Consider the following 16,237-nt stretch of genomic DNA (forward strand, 5'->3'; position numbering starts at 1 on the left):
GTAGTCTTCAAGGTCCATTAGTCTAAGCACTCTGTATAGGGTGGGTTTTTTCATAATGTTCTGCTTAAAGCATAGGCTTAAACTTGTTTATGGCTTTGCACATGCATAACCAGTTTTTCTTGAGAGACCTGTAACTATATTGTGTCTGTTTTGTGCTACAATGAGTTGACATCATGGGCAGATGTTATGGAGGTCATGTGAGGTATCATGTGTCCACTTTTTGCTGATTGCAATGCATCATTGTCCATCTATGACATTGTAATCTGTTTCTCTAATTCTCTCTGTGTGTCTGTCTTCTTTCCCCCCTAGTTGGAGACAAGGTTCCTGCAGACATCCGTCTCTCTTCCATCAAATCTACAACCCTGAGAGTAGACCAGTCTATCCTAACCGGTAAGACACACGGCTGTTTGCTGCACTGTTTTTCCTATACTCAGGGTTGCCATGTCCACGGTTTTCCTGCCGAATTGGGCTACTTTGAAAATTATGTTGCAGGTGAAAATGTATTGGTTGCGGGTTTTTGGGTTATTTCTATGTCACACCGCGGCCGCCGTGGTATTCTCTTAAAAAAAATATATGTATATTTCACTGTGACTTGCTGCTGGCAGCGAGGCAGGCTGTTGCTGAGTGAGTGAGGGGGGGTGTAGAGGGAGAGAGAGAGAGCACTGCAGCTTAGTCCACTATTGGCTGAGTCACATGAATGAGAGGAGCCATAACAGAACGCGCGTCACGACGTGACAACTGTTTTTAGATTATCATTATAGAAACACCTATTTTTCTCCAACCCTTTTTCCATAAAACATATTAACAGCTAGAGCTGATGCACGTCAATACATAATGGAGACAAAGCTCTGGAAAATGACTTTGGGCGCACTAGAGCGTATTACATAAATTATCTTGGATGTGGTTTAAACTCCATTATAATGTGGACTTAAAGAAAACGGTATCAAGCAAAGTGTTTTACGCATGCTCAGTTTTACGCATGCTCACTTCTCAGTTATGGAACTCCCTTGCGTGGTTCTTTTTAATGAAACTGACATTAAATGTGGAAATGATACATTTACCTCTGGCCATCAATTAGCCTATTAATTTATATGCTACTGTTGGCTACCAATTGATACAGAAAATATGTAGAAATTACAATCACTGGAGTCATTGCAAATCAATTTGTGCCACTTGTGTAGTCTACCTGGAGCTGGCAAACTGATTTATTAAATAGCCAATAACTTCAGTTTGTTGTAGCCTTTTTGTTATTGTGCGATTATTAAGAGCCAAGTTTAGTTAATTCAATTGGACGTTGTCAAAGCTCTATTGCAATTGCAGATCAGTTGTTAGAATGCATTTAGATTAGGCCAAACAAATAAACACTGGCTGTTGTTGACAAGCATATTCAGATCATACACATGTTATTTAATTCAGTGATTGAATTGTGGACCCCCATCCTCAGTAGGCTATTGGGAAACACAAACACTTATCTTGAAATCGGCTCGCTTATTCATGTTTAATAAATTAGTCTAAGCAAGCTGCTAAATCGTTCAGTTTACATCTTGTCTAGGCTACTGTAGACTATCAGGGGCTATAGGCTACCTGCATTTATTCTCGCAAACTATGGCAAAGTTGAATTACAATCATAGGCTACAGAATTAAATCTGGGTTTATGCCTTTTATTTATTTATTTATTTTTATTTCACCTTTATTTAACCAGGTAGGCCAGTTGAGAACAAGTTCTCACTGACAACTGCGACCTGGCCAAGAATAAAGCAAAGCAATGCGACAAAAAAAACAACAGAGTTACACATGGGATAAACAAAAGTACAGTCAATAACAATAGAAAAATCTATATACAGTGTGTGCAAATGGAGTAAGGAGGTAAGGCAATAAATAGCCCATAGTAGCGAAGTAATTACAATTTAGCAAATTAACACTGGAGTGATAGATGAGCAGAATGATGATGTGCAAATAGAAATACCGGTGTGCAAAAGAGCAAAAAAAGTAAATAAAAACAATATGGGGATGGGGTAGGTAGTTGGCTGGGCTATTTACAGATGGGCTGAGTACAGCTGCAGGAAGGAAAGGCGGCCAAAGTAGGTGTTGACTTTGGGGATGACCAGTGAGAGATACCTGCTGGAACGCGTGCTAGGGGTGGGTGTTGTTATGGTGACCAGTGAGCTGAGATAAGGCAGAGCTTTTCCTAGCAAAGACTTATAGATGACCTGGAGCCAGTGGGTCTGGTGACGAATATGTAGCGAGGGCCAGCCAACGAGAGCATACAGGTCGCAGTGGTGGGTAGTATATGGGGCTTTGGTGACAAAACGGATGGCACTGTGATAGACTACATCCAGTTGACTGAGTAGAGTGTTGGAGGCTATTTTGTAAATTACATCGTCGAGGATCGGTAGGATAGTCAGTTTTACGAGGGTATGTTTGGCAGCGTGAGTGAAGGGGGCTTTGTTGCGAAATAGGAAGCCAATTCTAGATTTAATTTTGAATTGGAGATGCTTAATATGAGTCTGGAAGGAGAGTATACAGTCTAGCCAGACACCTAGGCATTTGTAGTTGTCCACATATTCTAAGTAACAACTGTCCAGAGTAGTGATGCTAGTCGGGCGTGCGGGTGCGGGCAGCAATCGGTTGAAGAGCATGCGGTTGAGAAACCAAGGCTGTTGAGTCTTCCGAGAAGAATACGGTGATTGACAGAGTCGAAAGCCTTGGCCAGTTCGATGAAGACGGCTGCACAGTACTGTCTTTTATCGATGGTGGTTATAATATCGTTTAGTACCTTGAGCGTGGCTGAGGTACACCCTTGACCAGCTCGGAAACTGGATTGCACAGCGGAGAAGGTACGGTGGGATTCAAAATGGTCGGTGATCTGTTTGTTAACTTGGCTTTTGAAGACTTTGGAAAGGCAGGGCAGGATGGATATAGGTCTGTAACAGTTTAGGTCTAGAGTGTCACCCCCTTCGAAGAGGGGGATGACCGCGGCAGCTTTCCAATCTTTAGGAATCTCGGACGATACGAGAGGTTGAACAGGCTAGTAATAGGGGTTGCAACAATGGCAGCGGATAATTTCAGAGAGGGTCCAGATTGTCTAGCCCAGCTGATTTGTACGGGTCCAGGTTTTGCAGCTCTTTCAGAACATCTGCTATCTGGATTTGAGTGAAGGAGAAGCCGGGGAGGCTTGGGCAAGTAGCTGCAGGGGGTGTGGAGCTGTTGGCCGGGGTTGAGGTAGCCAGGAGGAAAGCATGGGCAGCCGTAGAGAAATGCTTATTGATATTGCGGTGGATTTATCGGTGGTGACAGTGTTTCCTAGCCTCAGTGCAGTGGGCAGCTGGGAGGAGGTGGTCTTATTGTCCCAGAACTTTTTGGAGTTAAATTTGCATCCTGCAGCTCTATGTTTGAAAAAGCTAGCCTTTGCTTTCCTAACTGACTGTGTGTATTGGTTCCTGACTTCCCTGAAAAGTTGCATATTGCGGGGACTCTTCGATGCTAGTGCAGTACGCCACAGGATGTTTTTGTGCTGGTCGAGGACAGTCATGTCTGGAGTGAACCAAGGGCTATATCTGTTCTTAGTTCTACATTTTTTTGAAAGGGGCATGCTTATTTAAGATGGTGAGGAAAATACTTTTAAAGAACAACCAGGCATCCTCTACTGACGGGATGAGGTCATTTTACTGCGGACCCATAACGGATGCAGGTGATGAGGCAGTGATCGCTGAGATCCTGATTGAAAACAGCAGAGGTGTATTTGGACGGCAAGTTGGTCAGGATAATATCTATGAGGGTGCCCATGTTTACGGATTTAGGGTTGAACCTGGTGGGTTCCTTGATCATTTGTGAGATTGAGGGTGTCTAGGTTAGGTTGTAGGATGGCCGGGGTGTTAAGCATTTCCCAGTTTAGGTCACCTAGCCGAACGAACATATGGTATCCAGGGCACAGCTGGGAGCAAGTCAATCTCACAAATTGTCCATTTATAACGGTTTGTAGTCTTTTAACATCTGGCACATAATGATGGCACATTTGCCAGAAAATAGCCTAACATTCGGGTTTTTTTTCTCGTCCAAGTCTTTCTTACTCAGAGATTTTGAGACCCTCTGTCCAACTTTCATCACTCAAACTTTCCTGTCGGATTTCTCTATAGTTATGCACATCCACACAAGGGATTTATTTACCATTTTAAACTGGGTGTGAGCCCTGAATGCTGATTGGCTGAAAGCCGTGGTATATCAGACTATATACTACAGGTATGACAACATTTTTATTTTTACTGCTCTAATTATGTTGGTAACCAGTTTATAATAGCAATAAGACACCCCATGGATTTGTGGTATATGGCCAATATACCACGGCTAACTGCCGAATCCAGGCACTGGATACTGCTTAAGAACAGCCGTTAGCTGTGGTATATTGGCCATATACAATACTGCCCTCATGCCTTATTGCTTAATCATAGCAGTCAAACTAGTTAAACCGACATCCATTGATGGAAATGATCAGGCGAGTTTAAGTGCGAATTATTTTCTCTTGCGACATATTTGAATTCCTTTATTATGTCATAGCTCTCAAGAGTTATTATTTTGATTAAAACCGAATTCAGCTTCTAATGTTATTACAAGTTCCGTCTATTCCTTAATTGGCTCGATAATGTTATGGAAAAAGGGTTTATTGTATAAATGTGGCAACTACTCTCTTACTGTGAAAACATTTTGAGCTTTTTGGGCAGGTTTTGAGTGGTCATTGATCTGGAAATGTTATCTAGACCTGGCAACCCTGCCTATACTGAACCAACTTAGGATACTGTACTTCTCTAGTAAAAATAGATTTTGACAGATGCTCATTCCAGGTGTTCTACAGCTGACTTTACTGATAGCAGTAGCTACTCTGAGCGTGCAAGCATACTGTATGACTCGCTCTTGATTGTCCTCTGCCACAGGTTTATTTGCATTCATTCCACATAGGCAAACTCTAAAGGTTTATTCCTTTAGAGTTTGTTATTCAAAACTTTATTTGATAGATGACTCGCGTCTCTAAAGTAAATGTCTCTTTGCTGGTCTGACTGTTTGCAGAGCTGTTCTACACTCGGTACACTGGCATATTATTATGATGTGTCTAATGTCGGAGCCAGTTCAAGCCCAACTGCTCAGCACAGCACAACAAATGTTTAACTTTTGCTTATCAAAATGAAAGACATTGCATTGTTAATTTAATATCATGACAAGGGGCTTGACGTTAACTTTTTTTTTGCCGCTTGTCCATTGAACAAGTAGGACAGATAAGTCACTTGGTCTGTAACACAATTTTTACATTGTTGTATGATGCAAGGATGCCACTTTACAAAATAAAATACATTATCTTTTTTTACCATAGAGAATCAGACAAAAATTTAGGCTACAAACTCCCCTTTTTAAGGCTCTCCTGGAGGATGATTGGCCAACCTTGGTAGCCTATAAAATATTGCTAAATTACAATTACAACCAAATATGTTTTATGCCGTTATAAAATAATTCCCTCCAGGGCTCGAAATTAAGGGCAACCCGTCGTCCCTGGGACGATTTAAAAAAATCTATACGGTTCAAAACGGACAGTTCTGGGAAGACGGATCCAAAATTCATACAGCCGCTGCACATTAAAACATTTAAGAAGGCAATGTGGCTGACTCAACGGATCAGACCGATTTAGCTTAAAAAATGTGATAGTTGTATTTCTTCATATTATAAGCTCAACAATGCGCACATGGCTGAAAGCTATACGCGAATGTTCCAAAATGCAATTAGCGGGAAACCCCTGTTCTCAAAAGCGCACCGCACATACATCGATTCAAATATCTGTAAGAAATGAAGACGGTGAGTTCTAAAGATGCATCAACAAGCATCGATGCTAATATGAATAGGATTATGCCTTTGGCTGCTGGACAATGAAATAAAGTTGATTTGAAAACCAATAGAACATGAGAAATGCTGGTTTCAATGTCATATTAAAGGTTTTAAAATAATTCTCTCAACATTTCTATGGTCGTATTTTGGCTAGGCTACTTAGAAAAAAAAGACATGCTTCATAAAATGACATTAAACATCCAGGTTTTAAACAACTACGTTTGTTAATTAGTTTTAAAATGCTGACCACCTTCGATGAGATTCAAGGTGGGTGATGTGCGGTGCGCAACAGGCGCTGTGCTTCGGTCTAAATGAACACGTCGACAGAATCAGGTCTTTAGATGTTATGTCAATTATCCTTCATTATTGGTCCTATGTGGCTCAGTTGGTAGAGCATAGCGCTTGCAACTCCAGGGTTGTGGGTTCGTTTCCCACTGGGGACCAGTTCGAGAATGTATGCACTCTGGATAAGGGTGTCTGCTAAATTACAAATGTAAAATTATATTTGTCAAACATGACAGGTGTTTAACTTATATTTATGTAATATTTAAGTTTCATTGAAGTTTGGCTACATTTTCTGCTGCCTGCCTCATGTCCACATGGTTTGGCTGTAGCCAATATGCAAATAGGCTTTTCTTTATTTATGTACGTGAAAAATACATTTGATTTTTCCAATGTTGGCCTCTAATCCAATTCTGATCAGAGTAATCATTTGAGATGGTGATCATTTTTTATTTGTCCTGGACAAGACAACAGGGCTCTACAGTGCGGCCTAAATAATTTGTGCTTTCTGGAATTTCTATTTAGGAGCACCAGTGTGCATAGAAAAATGCAAGGATTCTAGCTTTATAACCTCAAATATATTTTGTGCTGCTTAATTTCTTTGTGTATGCCTACATTTTTTCACTTTAGGCACAGACCTGCTCCTTGTAACATTTTTTTTTAACAAATAAAATAATAAAAAAGGTCAGCGTAAGGCCCTAATCAGCATTAATGTCGAGCCTTAATGAATGAATGAACGAACTGAGTTCACCTCGAACTGGGTTAATAGCAAGGGTTGATTTCCTCTTGATCCATATGATTAGAGGCTTTGCCCTGCATCATGTGCACAAGCATTCAGAGCGAGGAATGTCACACATTGATTGTGGCTTGATTGTGGCGTGGGAGTATGATTGAAGTTGATATAGTTTTCCCCTGAGGCGATGGACACCGACAAAGGGATATCAGTGTGATATGTGACCTGCACTGCTCTCCTCTTTGATTCCAGGCGAGTCCGTCTCTGTCATCAAGCACACCGACCCAGTGCCTGACCCCCGAGCTGTCAACCAGGACAAGAAGAACATGCTCTTCTCTGTAAGCAACACTCTTCACTCCTTACTGCTCCTTGTAGTGGCTGTATGAGGGTTGAATTCTCCACCATCAGCTAGTAGTTTGAGCTTCTCCTTCAGTTATTTCTTTTAAGTTGAAGACCTGATGCATGAATCTTTAACATTTGGGCACAAATTATGCCAGCATCACTCGATATCAAACGTACTTACAAATGCAGATCCTGCTATGTTATTTTGGTTTGTGAATAGAGAGTTTAAGTTTCCATTTAGTCTGCTCTCCTCAAGCATGTGCAGGACCGTGTGGCCATAATGTTCCACCTGTGTGTTTTCAGGGCACCAACATCTCGTCTGGCAAGGCTATTGGTGTGGTGGTGGCTACGGGCGTGAACACTGAGATTGGTAAGATCCGTGACGAGATGGCAGCCACTGAGCAGGAGAAGACCCCCCTGCAGCAGAAGCTGGATGAGTTCGGGGAGCAGCTGTCCAAGGTCATCTCCCTCATCTGCATCGCTGTGTGGATGATCAACATCGGCCACTTCAACGACCCCGTCCACGGAGGCTCCTGGATCCGCGGCGCCGTCTACTACTTTAAGATCGCCGTGGCCCTGGCCGTGGCCGCCATCCCCGAGGGTCTGCCCGCTGTCATCACCACCTGCCTGGCTCTGGGCACCCGCCGCATGGCCAAGAAGAACGCCATCGTACGCAGCCTGCCCTCTGTGGAGACCCTGGGCTGCACCTCTGTCATCTGCTCCGACAAGACTGGCACGCTCACCACCAATCAGATGTCTGTCTGCAGGGTGAGTCTGGTTGTTTTCTTTATCTTGCTTTACACACTGACTGAACAGAGGTCTGCCTCTGAAATGGCTCTGTTGCATTACCTTGCTGTGATTGGGTTTGAGATGGTGTAAGCAGAAGGCTCTTTGTAGTGGAGAATCAAGAGTGAGCTGTGTTACAGAGGTGGTGAGGCAGCGACGCGCTGAGGCAGCGATGCGCTGCGGCTGTGATCTACATTCAGCCGTTGGGTGACTGTTCAGCCGCGGTGCTGTTGCATAACTGACCTTGCGTCACAGCTCTGCAAAGCATCCAGCCCCTCCCTCCCTCCCTCTTTCTGAGTGGCTCTCCAACACACTTACATGCTCTGTCCCAGAGCAGTGAGACATTTAATTATTAATTGAGCATGTTTATTCTCTTTTTGTTGAATATGCACAGAACTTTGCACCGAACCGCTGACTGCACTCGTTTAAAACATGATTTTTTTTTCTGGATCAGAGACTCTTTATCGGCCAGCGGCTATTTATTTCCCAGAATACATTTATTTTGATCTAGCATTCCAATGGGTCTCTATGGTCTTATTTTAATGTTTTTCCCTCTCTAGTCATTTCCCTTCTCCTCTGGCGCAGACTGAGATTATTAGAATGGATGATGCAATTTTGGCCTTAATGCACTAGTAACTACTAGTCATCATGTCCTACTGTGCTGATCTCATTGTTTACATTACATAAGTGAGGAGGACATCTGTTTAAGCAGTGCATCATGTTAATATGCCAGTAGTTTGGCAGTAATATGCCAAACTTCCTCCACATTGATTTTCCCTATCAAGTAGGTTAAAGGGATACTGCGAGATTCTGGCATTTTAATTTACTTACCTATAGTCAGATGAATTTGCGGATATTATTTTGATGTCTCTGTGTGCAGGATGAAGGAAGTTAGCATTGACTCGAGAAACTACTGCTAACTAGCTTTAGCGCAATGACTGGAAGTCTACAGGTACAGTAGCATTGCTACTAGGATATCAAGAGCTTAAATACCAGAATCTCGCAGTATCCCTTTAAGATCTTTGAGGTAGAGGCTATGAGCCGAAAGTGAACCAAGCCTTCTTCAGGTAACTGCCCAGGAACCATCTCCCATTTCATCTCGGTCAGTGATGCGTGGAAAGAAAGTCTTCCACAAAATTGTTGGTGTTGAATTCACAGTAACAGAAGCATAATGTATCCAGCGAAAGAGAATGTCATTTTTTCCTAATCATCTGACGCCAGCAAGGCTCTTTGAAGTGTGGCCTCCGTCTGGAAAGGACATGACTGATTACCATCACTCTTCCTTCCTTTTATCTCTGACTGAGACTGCTGTGGTGGTGTCCCAGCTGACTGGCTGTTGTGACCGTGTTTGTGTGCGTGTGCCTACTCTAGGTTTGGACCAGTCCAGTTCTTCCTGAGGGAAAAGGCCAAGCCCTCTGGGCTCCAGCCCTCTGGGCTCCAGCCCTCTGGGCTCCAGCGCTCTCTTCTCTTTATTCAGGCTCCCTGACAGACGGCCTCCACTATTTACTTGAGTAGTATGGACTAAACCAAACAACCAGTGCTTACTGCTACACTCCTACCATAACCCCCACACACAGCCAGAGAGGGCATCTAAATCCTTGCAGCCCAGAGTGTGTACACACACACACACACACTATGTTCTTCTATCCTCATGGGGACCTAAAATTTTCATTCCAAATCCTATTTTCCCTAACCCTAATTCTAAACCTAATTGTAACCCTAAACCTAAAACAGCCTTTGCCCTCAGGGGATGTGGGAATTGTCCTCACAAGGGAGAATTTTCCTTGTTTTACTATCCTTGTGGGGACTTTTGGGGATTTTAGGTCCCCCACTAGGATAGAAGAACCAAGCACACACAGTATAGGGTGGTCTACAGCCCTCACAGACTCTGTGGCGCTGACTTGCTGCAGTCCACTGTGCTATTATGTTGTCGGTCTGCTGCCATCTACAGTGTCAGTTAAGAAACAGCCTCTAATGTAACCATACATTGGCGTGAGATGATTAGGCCTAACCTTTTCTGTACTGTGTCGGGGTCTCCAGATGTTCATCCTTGACAAGGCCGAGGGGAACAGCTGCTCTCTGAACGAGTTCACCATCACTGGCTCTACCTACGCCCCCGAGGGAGAAGTGTGAGTACCAAATACACTCTTAATGCTAATCCATTCATGCTACAATTATTGATTTACTTCTAGATACGTGTATTGTTAAACTCCCTCCAACGTTTCCTCTTGTGTCCGGCCCTGTCCTTTGTGTCTCCCTCCAGGTACCAGGATGGCAGACTAGTGAAGTCCTCTGCGTACGATGGTCTAGTGGAGATTGCCACCATCTGTGCCCTGTGCAATGACTCCTCTCTGGACTATAATGAGGTCTGTGCGTCCGCCTGCCTGCCTTTCTCCTTCATATGGCTCATCAACGGACGTGGAGTAGAAGTGACTAATGCTTATGTTTGTGTCATCAGGCCAAAGGTGTGTATGAGAAGGTTGGCGAGGCCACAGAGACGGCCCTCACCTGCCTGGTGGAAAAGATGAATGCGTTTGACACCGACATCAAAGGCCTGTCCAAGATCGACAGGGCCAATGCCTGCAACTCTGTAAGCACACTAACCGCAACCGTTGAATGGTGTGAAACGTCACCGCTGGTTTGTTAGCAGGTTTTCTGAGTCGTGTGTCTTCTATTAGGTGATCACGCAGCTGATGAAGAAGGAGTTTACCCTGGAGTTCTCCAGAGACAGGAAGTCCATGTCTGTGTACTGCACCGCCAACAAGGCCCGCTCCTCCCTCGGAAAGATGTTTGTCAAGGTATCACCAGCTTTTAGCAACCCTCCTATGCTTGACTCACTTTGAACCAAGTGTTTTTGAGTCACCCGTGTTTGAATCTGTGTTTCAACCTCAAACTCATTCTTACCCCACAGGGTGCCCCAGAGGGCGTTATTGACAGATGTACCCATGTCAGGGTGGGCACCAACAAGGTTGCCATGACCCCAGGCATCAAGGAGAGGATAATGTCTACAATCCGAGAGTACGGGACAGGGCGTGACACCCTGCGCTGCCTGGCTCTGGCCACCCGGGACGCCCCACCCAGGAAGGAGGATATGGTGCTGGTTGATTGTGCCCGTTTCGCTGGTTACGAGGTGAGGGTTACTCATCACCACTGTTGCATGAAGTAGATAATATCTATTAATATAATATCTAGTATAACGATTGGACATTGTCCTGTATTGTGCAGTTCTAGAGGAACCCTGATGACGACGCTGATCGTGTGTGTGTGTGTGTGTGTTTCTCTGCCCAGTCTGGCTTGACCTTCGTGGGCTGCGTTGGCATGCTGGACCCTCCCAGGACAGAGGTGGCTGCCTCCATCAAGTTGTGCCGCCTGGCCGGCATCCGAGTCATCATGATCACCGGCGACAACAAGGGCACTGCCGTGGCCATCTGCCGCCGTATCGGCATCCTGAGCGAGGAGGACGACGTTGACAAAATGGCGTTCACAGGCCGCGAGTTTGACGACCTGTCTCCCCAGGCACAGCGCGATGCCGTGACCAACGCCCGCTGCTTCGCCCGTGTCGAGCCCTCCCACAAGTCCAAGATCGTTGAGTTCTTGCAGGGCATGGATGAGATCACGGCCATGGTACATTGAACCCCCCCCGCTCACATCCCCCATCCTTATCCTTACTGTACCTGTAAAGCTTGTATATCTATTGTATTGCTGTTGTCATGTAGCCTCCTATCCACCCTTAAGTATCTGTGTTTTCTCCCACACAGACTGGTGATGGAGTGAACGATGCCCCTGCCTTGAAGAAGGCAGAGATTGGCATCGCCATGGGCTCTGGCACTGCCGTGGCCAAGTCAGCCTCTGAGATGGTCCTGGCCGATGACAACTTCTCTTCCATCGTGGCGGCTGTGGAGGAGGGCAGGGCCATCTACAACAACATGAAGCAGTTCATCCGCTACCTCATCTCCTCCAACGTGGGAGAGGTCGTCTGGTGAGTCAGCTGTTTGACGTACCTCCTCCTGGCACTGAGGTCTTTGTAGTGGTGCTGGTGGTGTTAACAATGTTTCTCTGTGCGGGCAGTATCTTCCTGACGGCTGCTCTGGGCTTCCCTGAGGCTCTGATCCCAGTTCAGCTGCTGTGGGTCAACCTGGTGACAGACGGTCTCCCTGCCACTGCACTGGGCTTCAACCCCCCCGACCTGGACATCATGAACAAGCCCCCCCGCAGCGCCAAGGAGCCCCTTATCTCCGGATGGCTCTTCTTCAGATACCTGGCCATCGGATGTGAGTTAATAGGACTGTTGTGCTTTATTCCCATTTTTGGTCAAGCTTACTACTACTGGCATACCCTGCCATATAGTGTTATTGTGCACTCCTCTGCCCCCACCCCCTAGTCAGAGAACCAGTCTGTCCCACAGTCAGTCAACTGTTTCTCCATCTCTGTCCTCAGGCTATGTGGGAGCTGCCACAGTGGGAGCCGCTACCTGGTGGTTCGTGGCCGCTGAGGACGGCCCTATGATCTCCCTGTACCAGCTGGTGAGACTAGCTCCTAGAGGTCAGCTTTACTGTCGGTGTGGTGTTGTACCTCCCAGCCTAAGTCCCTCGTGTCTGTCTGACTCCTCCCCCCACAGAGCCACTTCCTGCAGTGTTCTCCTGACAACCCTGACTTTGCCGACCTGGAGTGTCATGTGTTTGAGTCCCCCTACCCAATGACCATGGCCCTGTCTGTGCTTGTCACCATTGAGATGTGCAATGCCCTTAACAGGTGGGTCCCCTGAAGTGAGCGGAGCGTTCTTTCATCCTCAAAGAATAATTTGCATTCAGTAGTGGACTCCTACAACTTTCTAATTACAAGAATGGAATATAGAGTACTGTATGTGGACCCTAAATCTTAATGTGACCTTCAACCTCTCTATTTCCAGCCTGTCAGAGAACCAGTCCCTGCTGCGGATGCCCCCCTGGGAAAACATCTGGCTGCTGGGGGCCATCTGCCTCTCCATGTCCCTCCACTTCCTCATCCTCTACGTAGAGCCACTGCCGGTAAGTCAGCTTTACTCCTATCAACCTCTCAACCCAGGTTATTCTCTAGCTGCCCCATTCTCACTCTCTTCATCCCTCTTCCTCCACCTCTCCAGGTCATTTTTCAGATCACCCCTCTGGACCTGACCCAGTGGCTGGTGGTGTTGAAGATCTCCCTGCCCGTCATCCTGCTTGATGAGCTGCTAAAGTTCGTGGCCAGGAACTACCTGGAACCCGGTAACCAGCCAGAGTATAAGTCATCCGGCAAAGGCTGGTCCCCCTCTGCATGCACGGAGGGCATCTCCTGGCCCTTTGTGGGCATCACCCTCCCGCTGGTGCTGTGGCTCTACAGCATCGACACTAATGTGTCTGCCCTGTTCTGGTCCTGACTGACTCCAGCACACAACCCTCCCAGTGCACCAGTGTGAGTGGAGATTAACACACATCTAACAACCCCCCCCCCCCCCATTAACCAGGATCAACTACAACAACCACATCAACTGCAGTGAGCGCTCAAGTCAACATTTGTACCTGTGTCGACGACAGATACTATCTGTGAGCCCTCTCCTAGGTTTGTCTCCAGGACATTTTTGTCCATCCAGTTTTTTTTTTACCATTCACTATTCCCTGAGGTTAATCATTTGTCCGTGTGTCTTCGTTTTATATCAAGCTGTTGGTTGTGTTTTGTCCCCCCCCCCTTTTTTTGAACAGGCGTAAAAATCATCTATTTATGAGACATCTACAGAGAATTAACACTATTTTATCAAGATGAAGATTTTTGTAGCTTTGGGAAAGGGTAGGTGGGGGCGGGCAGCCGGGACCCATAAGCGACGTGCACAGGACTTAGACGTTTGACTCTTGTTTTCAGTGTGAACTTTCACCTCTAAAGACCTTGTGGATAAGTATGGTGTGTCGTAACTGTAAGGACCATCATTTGCACTGACTCAGAAGTCTGCACAAAAACATGCATGTATTCTGCCCTGGCATGAGTAACTGAGATTTCTTCAACAATAAATGTTTCCTTCCCGTTTGATCTCCATGTTTTCTTTCTGCACTAGGCACAGCTACCTCAACGCTAATAATATGACTACTGATAACTACCCGTGTTTCTCACTAAGCTTTTCATAAACATTGTCATATTGAGTGTTGAGGTATGCACCATTTTGCTTTTGCAGAAAGAAATAAAGCCCTCATTTGCCTTTCATGTTATTTTAAGATCTTTTTTAAAAAGTTTTATCTGTGTTCTTTTTATGTTTCTTGAGTGGGGTTAGGACTAAATGTTACCTTAGTTCGATTCAAAGCAATTATTTTATATAGACAAGCCTGTCGTTAAACACGTTTACTTGAACACAACATATTCTATTGTTATTCCCATAAAGGTTCACTTTTTTTAGGTTTAGCTTTCATTTACGGGCACTGTAGTTTCTTTATTACAATAATTATGATATAGATTATGTATATTGTGCACATACTGTACTTGAATATGTATAAATGCACCAAGGGGCTGATTTATCTTATCAGTTGAGCACAAGATGGATGCTTGGTGGGACCTTTATGTGGTCTGGATTGCCTGTTTGGGTATGTCACTAAGCGGAGACTGCTTTGGCCATAGTATATAGGCCCAACTCTAAAAGGCTAAGATGACTGGCTGGTAGAAGAGTCTGTATATCTGTACATAGCACACAAAATAGTATCTATGTGATGGAGTTTTACAGTGCCTCCATACCTTTACACTAGTTTACTTGTGTGTTTTAGACACACTGTAGGTAGGTATTCCTGGAAAGCATGCCCTCGCCGATACCAGGCCAGTAAGCGCTTGAGATTTCTTAAACCTAACTGCTATTTCTTCCAATGCCTTCTGCCTGTTAACCCAACAAAGTGAGTACCCTCTGCCTGCATGCTTTCTGCCCACTAGTGTCTCCTCTCATCCTGTCGCTGTCACACACCGAGCCTTGCTGTCTGAGTCTGACAGCAGTAACTCTTCTCCTTGTTGAAAGAATAAGTGTCGAGTCTGTGCTCTTGGTCTTTGATACATTCTTTAAATGGTACCATTCCATGAGTGATATTACATTAAGTGTCAGCCAAACCTACACTATAGGATTAAGACCCTGTGTCTGTCTTAGTTCCACCTGGATCAAGTCTGTTTTTAAGGGATTGATGTGTAAAGTCATTACTGGTAGCAAGTTTTGTCCTCTGACATGCGACTCGCAGGGCATGGTGTTTCACTTAATATGGCTTACTGCATTTATTCCCATCCTGCTTGTATGTGGCATGGCCCTAGACATTATGACTGTAAGTAGAAAATGAAGCAGTAGATTACCTTTTAATAATGGCTTTTTGTTCACCATGCCTTTTTAAATGTCTAGTGAGGAAGCCATGCCTCTGGTTTGCACCTTTTGCTTCTTTGACCTATGCCATATTTCTGTCGTCCTCTGATTGATTGGTTTCTCTCTTTCTCTGTTCTCTCTGCAGCTAGTGCCGTGTAAACCCGCCCCTCTAAATCCCTTGCAGGAACTGTAAGGTTTTAGTGTTGTGTATGTGTTTTTTGAGCAGCACCACATCTTCCAAGACCTGCATGTCAAAGAGATAAAGACATGATTGATACATTTCATAAGCAATTCCATTACAAAAAAAAGTACTAATAATCAAATGGTAAATATTTTAAACAGAATGGGCATAAATGGGTATGAAGTGTTTTTGGAATCAAATGAACCAGTCCCTCAACCCTTACTGCATGGGGAGCCTTAGTGGCCTTCAAACTAGACAAGACAGAGTTCTCATGCCATCTTAATAAACTTAGATGTCATAGTTTTATATTAATGTACAATATTCCATGATGCATGTCCTCTGAAGCAGTGAATTATTTGATCAGATGTGTAATAGTTAATGTATAGTATTGCTAAATTAAAGACATTCATTTACGAACAATAGTACAATCTTTTCCTAAGGAAATCTTTTTTTGAATAGGATGTGTAAAATAACGACTATTTGCTTTGCACTGTGATGTGCGATATGTTTGAAGCAGATTTTGCAGTATCTGGGAAGGGCGGAGGTGCGGTGATGCATACATTATCTTGAAAGCAGTCAGTCCCTTCAATGGCACGTGTTTGCCAAACTGTACTGCAATTTCAGAGCTGACGATTGTATTATGTATCACATGATTTGTGGTTTCAGGTAAATAAAGCGATTATACATGATGTGTTGCTTTATCGTCTATATG

At 44.7% G+C, this 16,237-nt stretch overlaps 1 protein-coding gene across 3 annotated transcripts in view; it reads left to right on the top strand.

Moving 5' to 3' along the window:
* Positions 1-16,214, top strand: part of LOC106579957 (sarcoplasmic/endoplasmic reticulum calcium ATPase 2) — a 51,422-nt gene extending 35,208 nt beyond the window's left edge. For 2 of the 3 annotated variants that reach the window (XM_014160407.2, XM_014160409.2), the window contains 15 exons: positions 310-390; positions 7,136-7,221; positions 7,529-7,993; positions 10,052-10,140; positions 10,275-10,377; positions 10,470-10,601; positions 10,690-10,809; positions 10,923-11,141; positions 11,300-11,635; positions 11,770-11,990; positions 12,080-12,282; positions 12,449-12,534; positions 12,630-12,763; positions 12,921-13,038; positions 13,134-16,214. In XM_014160407.2, the coding sequence (XP_014015882.1) occupies positions 310-390; positions 7,136-7,221; positions 7,529-7,993; positions 10,052-10,140; positions 10,275-10,377; positions 10,470-10,601; positions 10,690-10,809; positions 10,923-11,141; positions 11,300-11,635; positions 11,770-11,990; positions 12,080-12,282; positions 12,449-12,534; positions 12,630-12,763; positions 12,921-13,038; positions 13,134-13,406 (2,666 nt within the window). In that variant the 3' untranslated portion in view covers positions 13,407-16,214. The remainder of the gene's footprint in view (positions 1-309; positions 391-7,135; positions 7,222-7,528; positions 7,994-10,051; positions 10,141-10,274; positions 10,378-10,469; positions 10,602-10,689; positions 10,810-10,922; positions 11,142-11,299; positions 11,636-11,769; positions 11,991-12,079; positions 12,283-12,448; positions 12,535-12,629; positions 12,764-12,920; positions 13,039-13,133) is intronic. The other variant, XM_014160408.2, reaches the window with a different exon arrangement.
* Positions 16,215-16,237: the final 23 nt, after the last annotated feature.

The sequence above is a fragment of the Salmo salar genome, chromosome ssa20 (genome assembly GCF_905237065.1).
Source record: "Salmo salar chromosome ssa20, Ssal_v3.1, whole genome shotgun sequence".
Classification (NCBI taxonomy): Eukaryota; Metazoa; Chordata; class Actinopteri; order Salmoniformes; family Salmonidae; genus Salmo; species Salmo salar.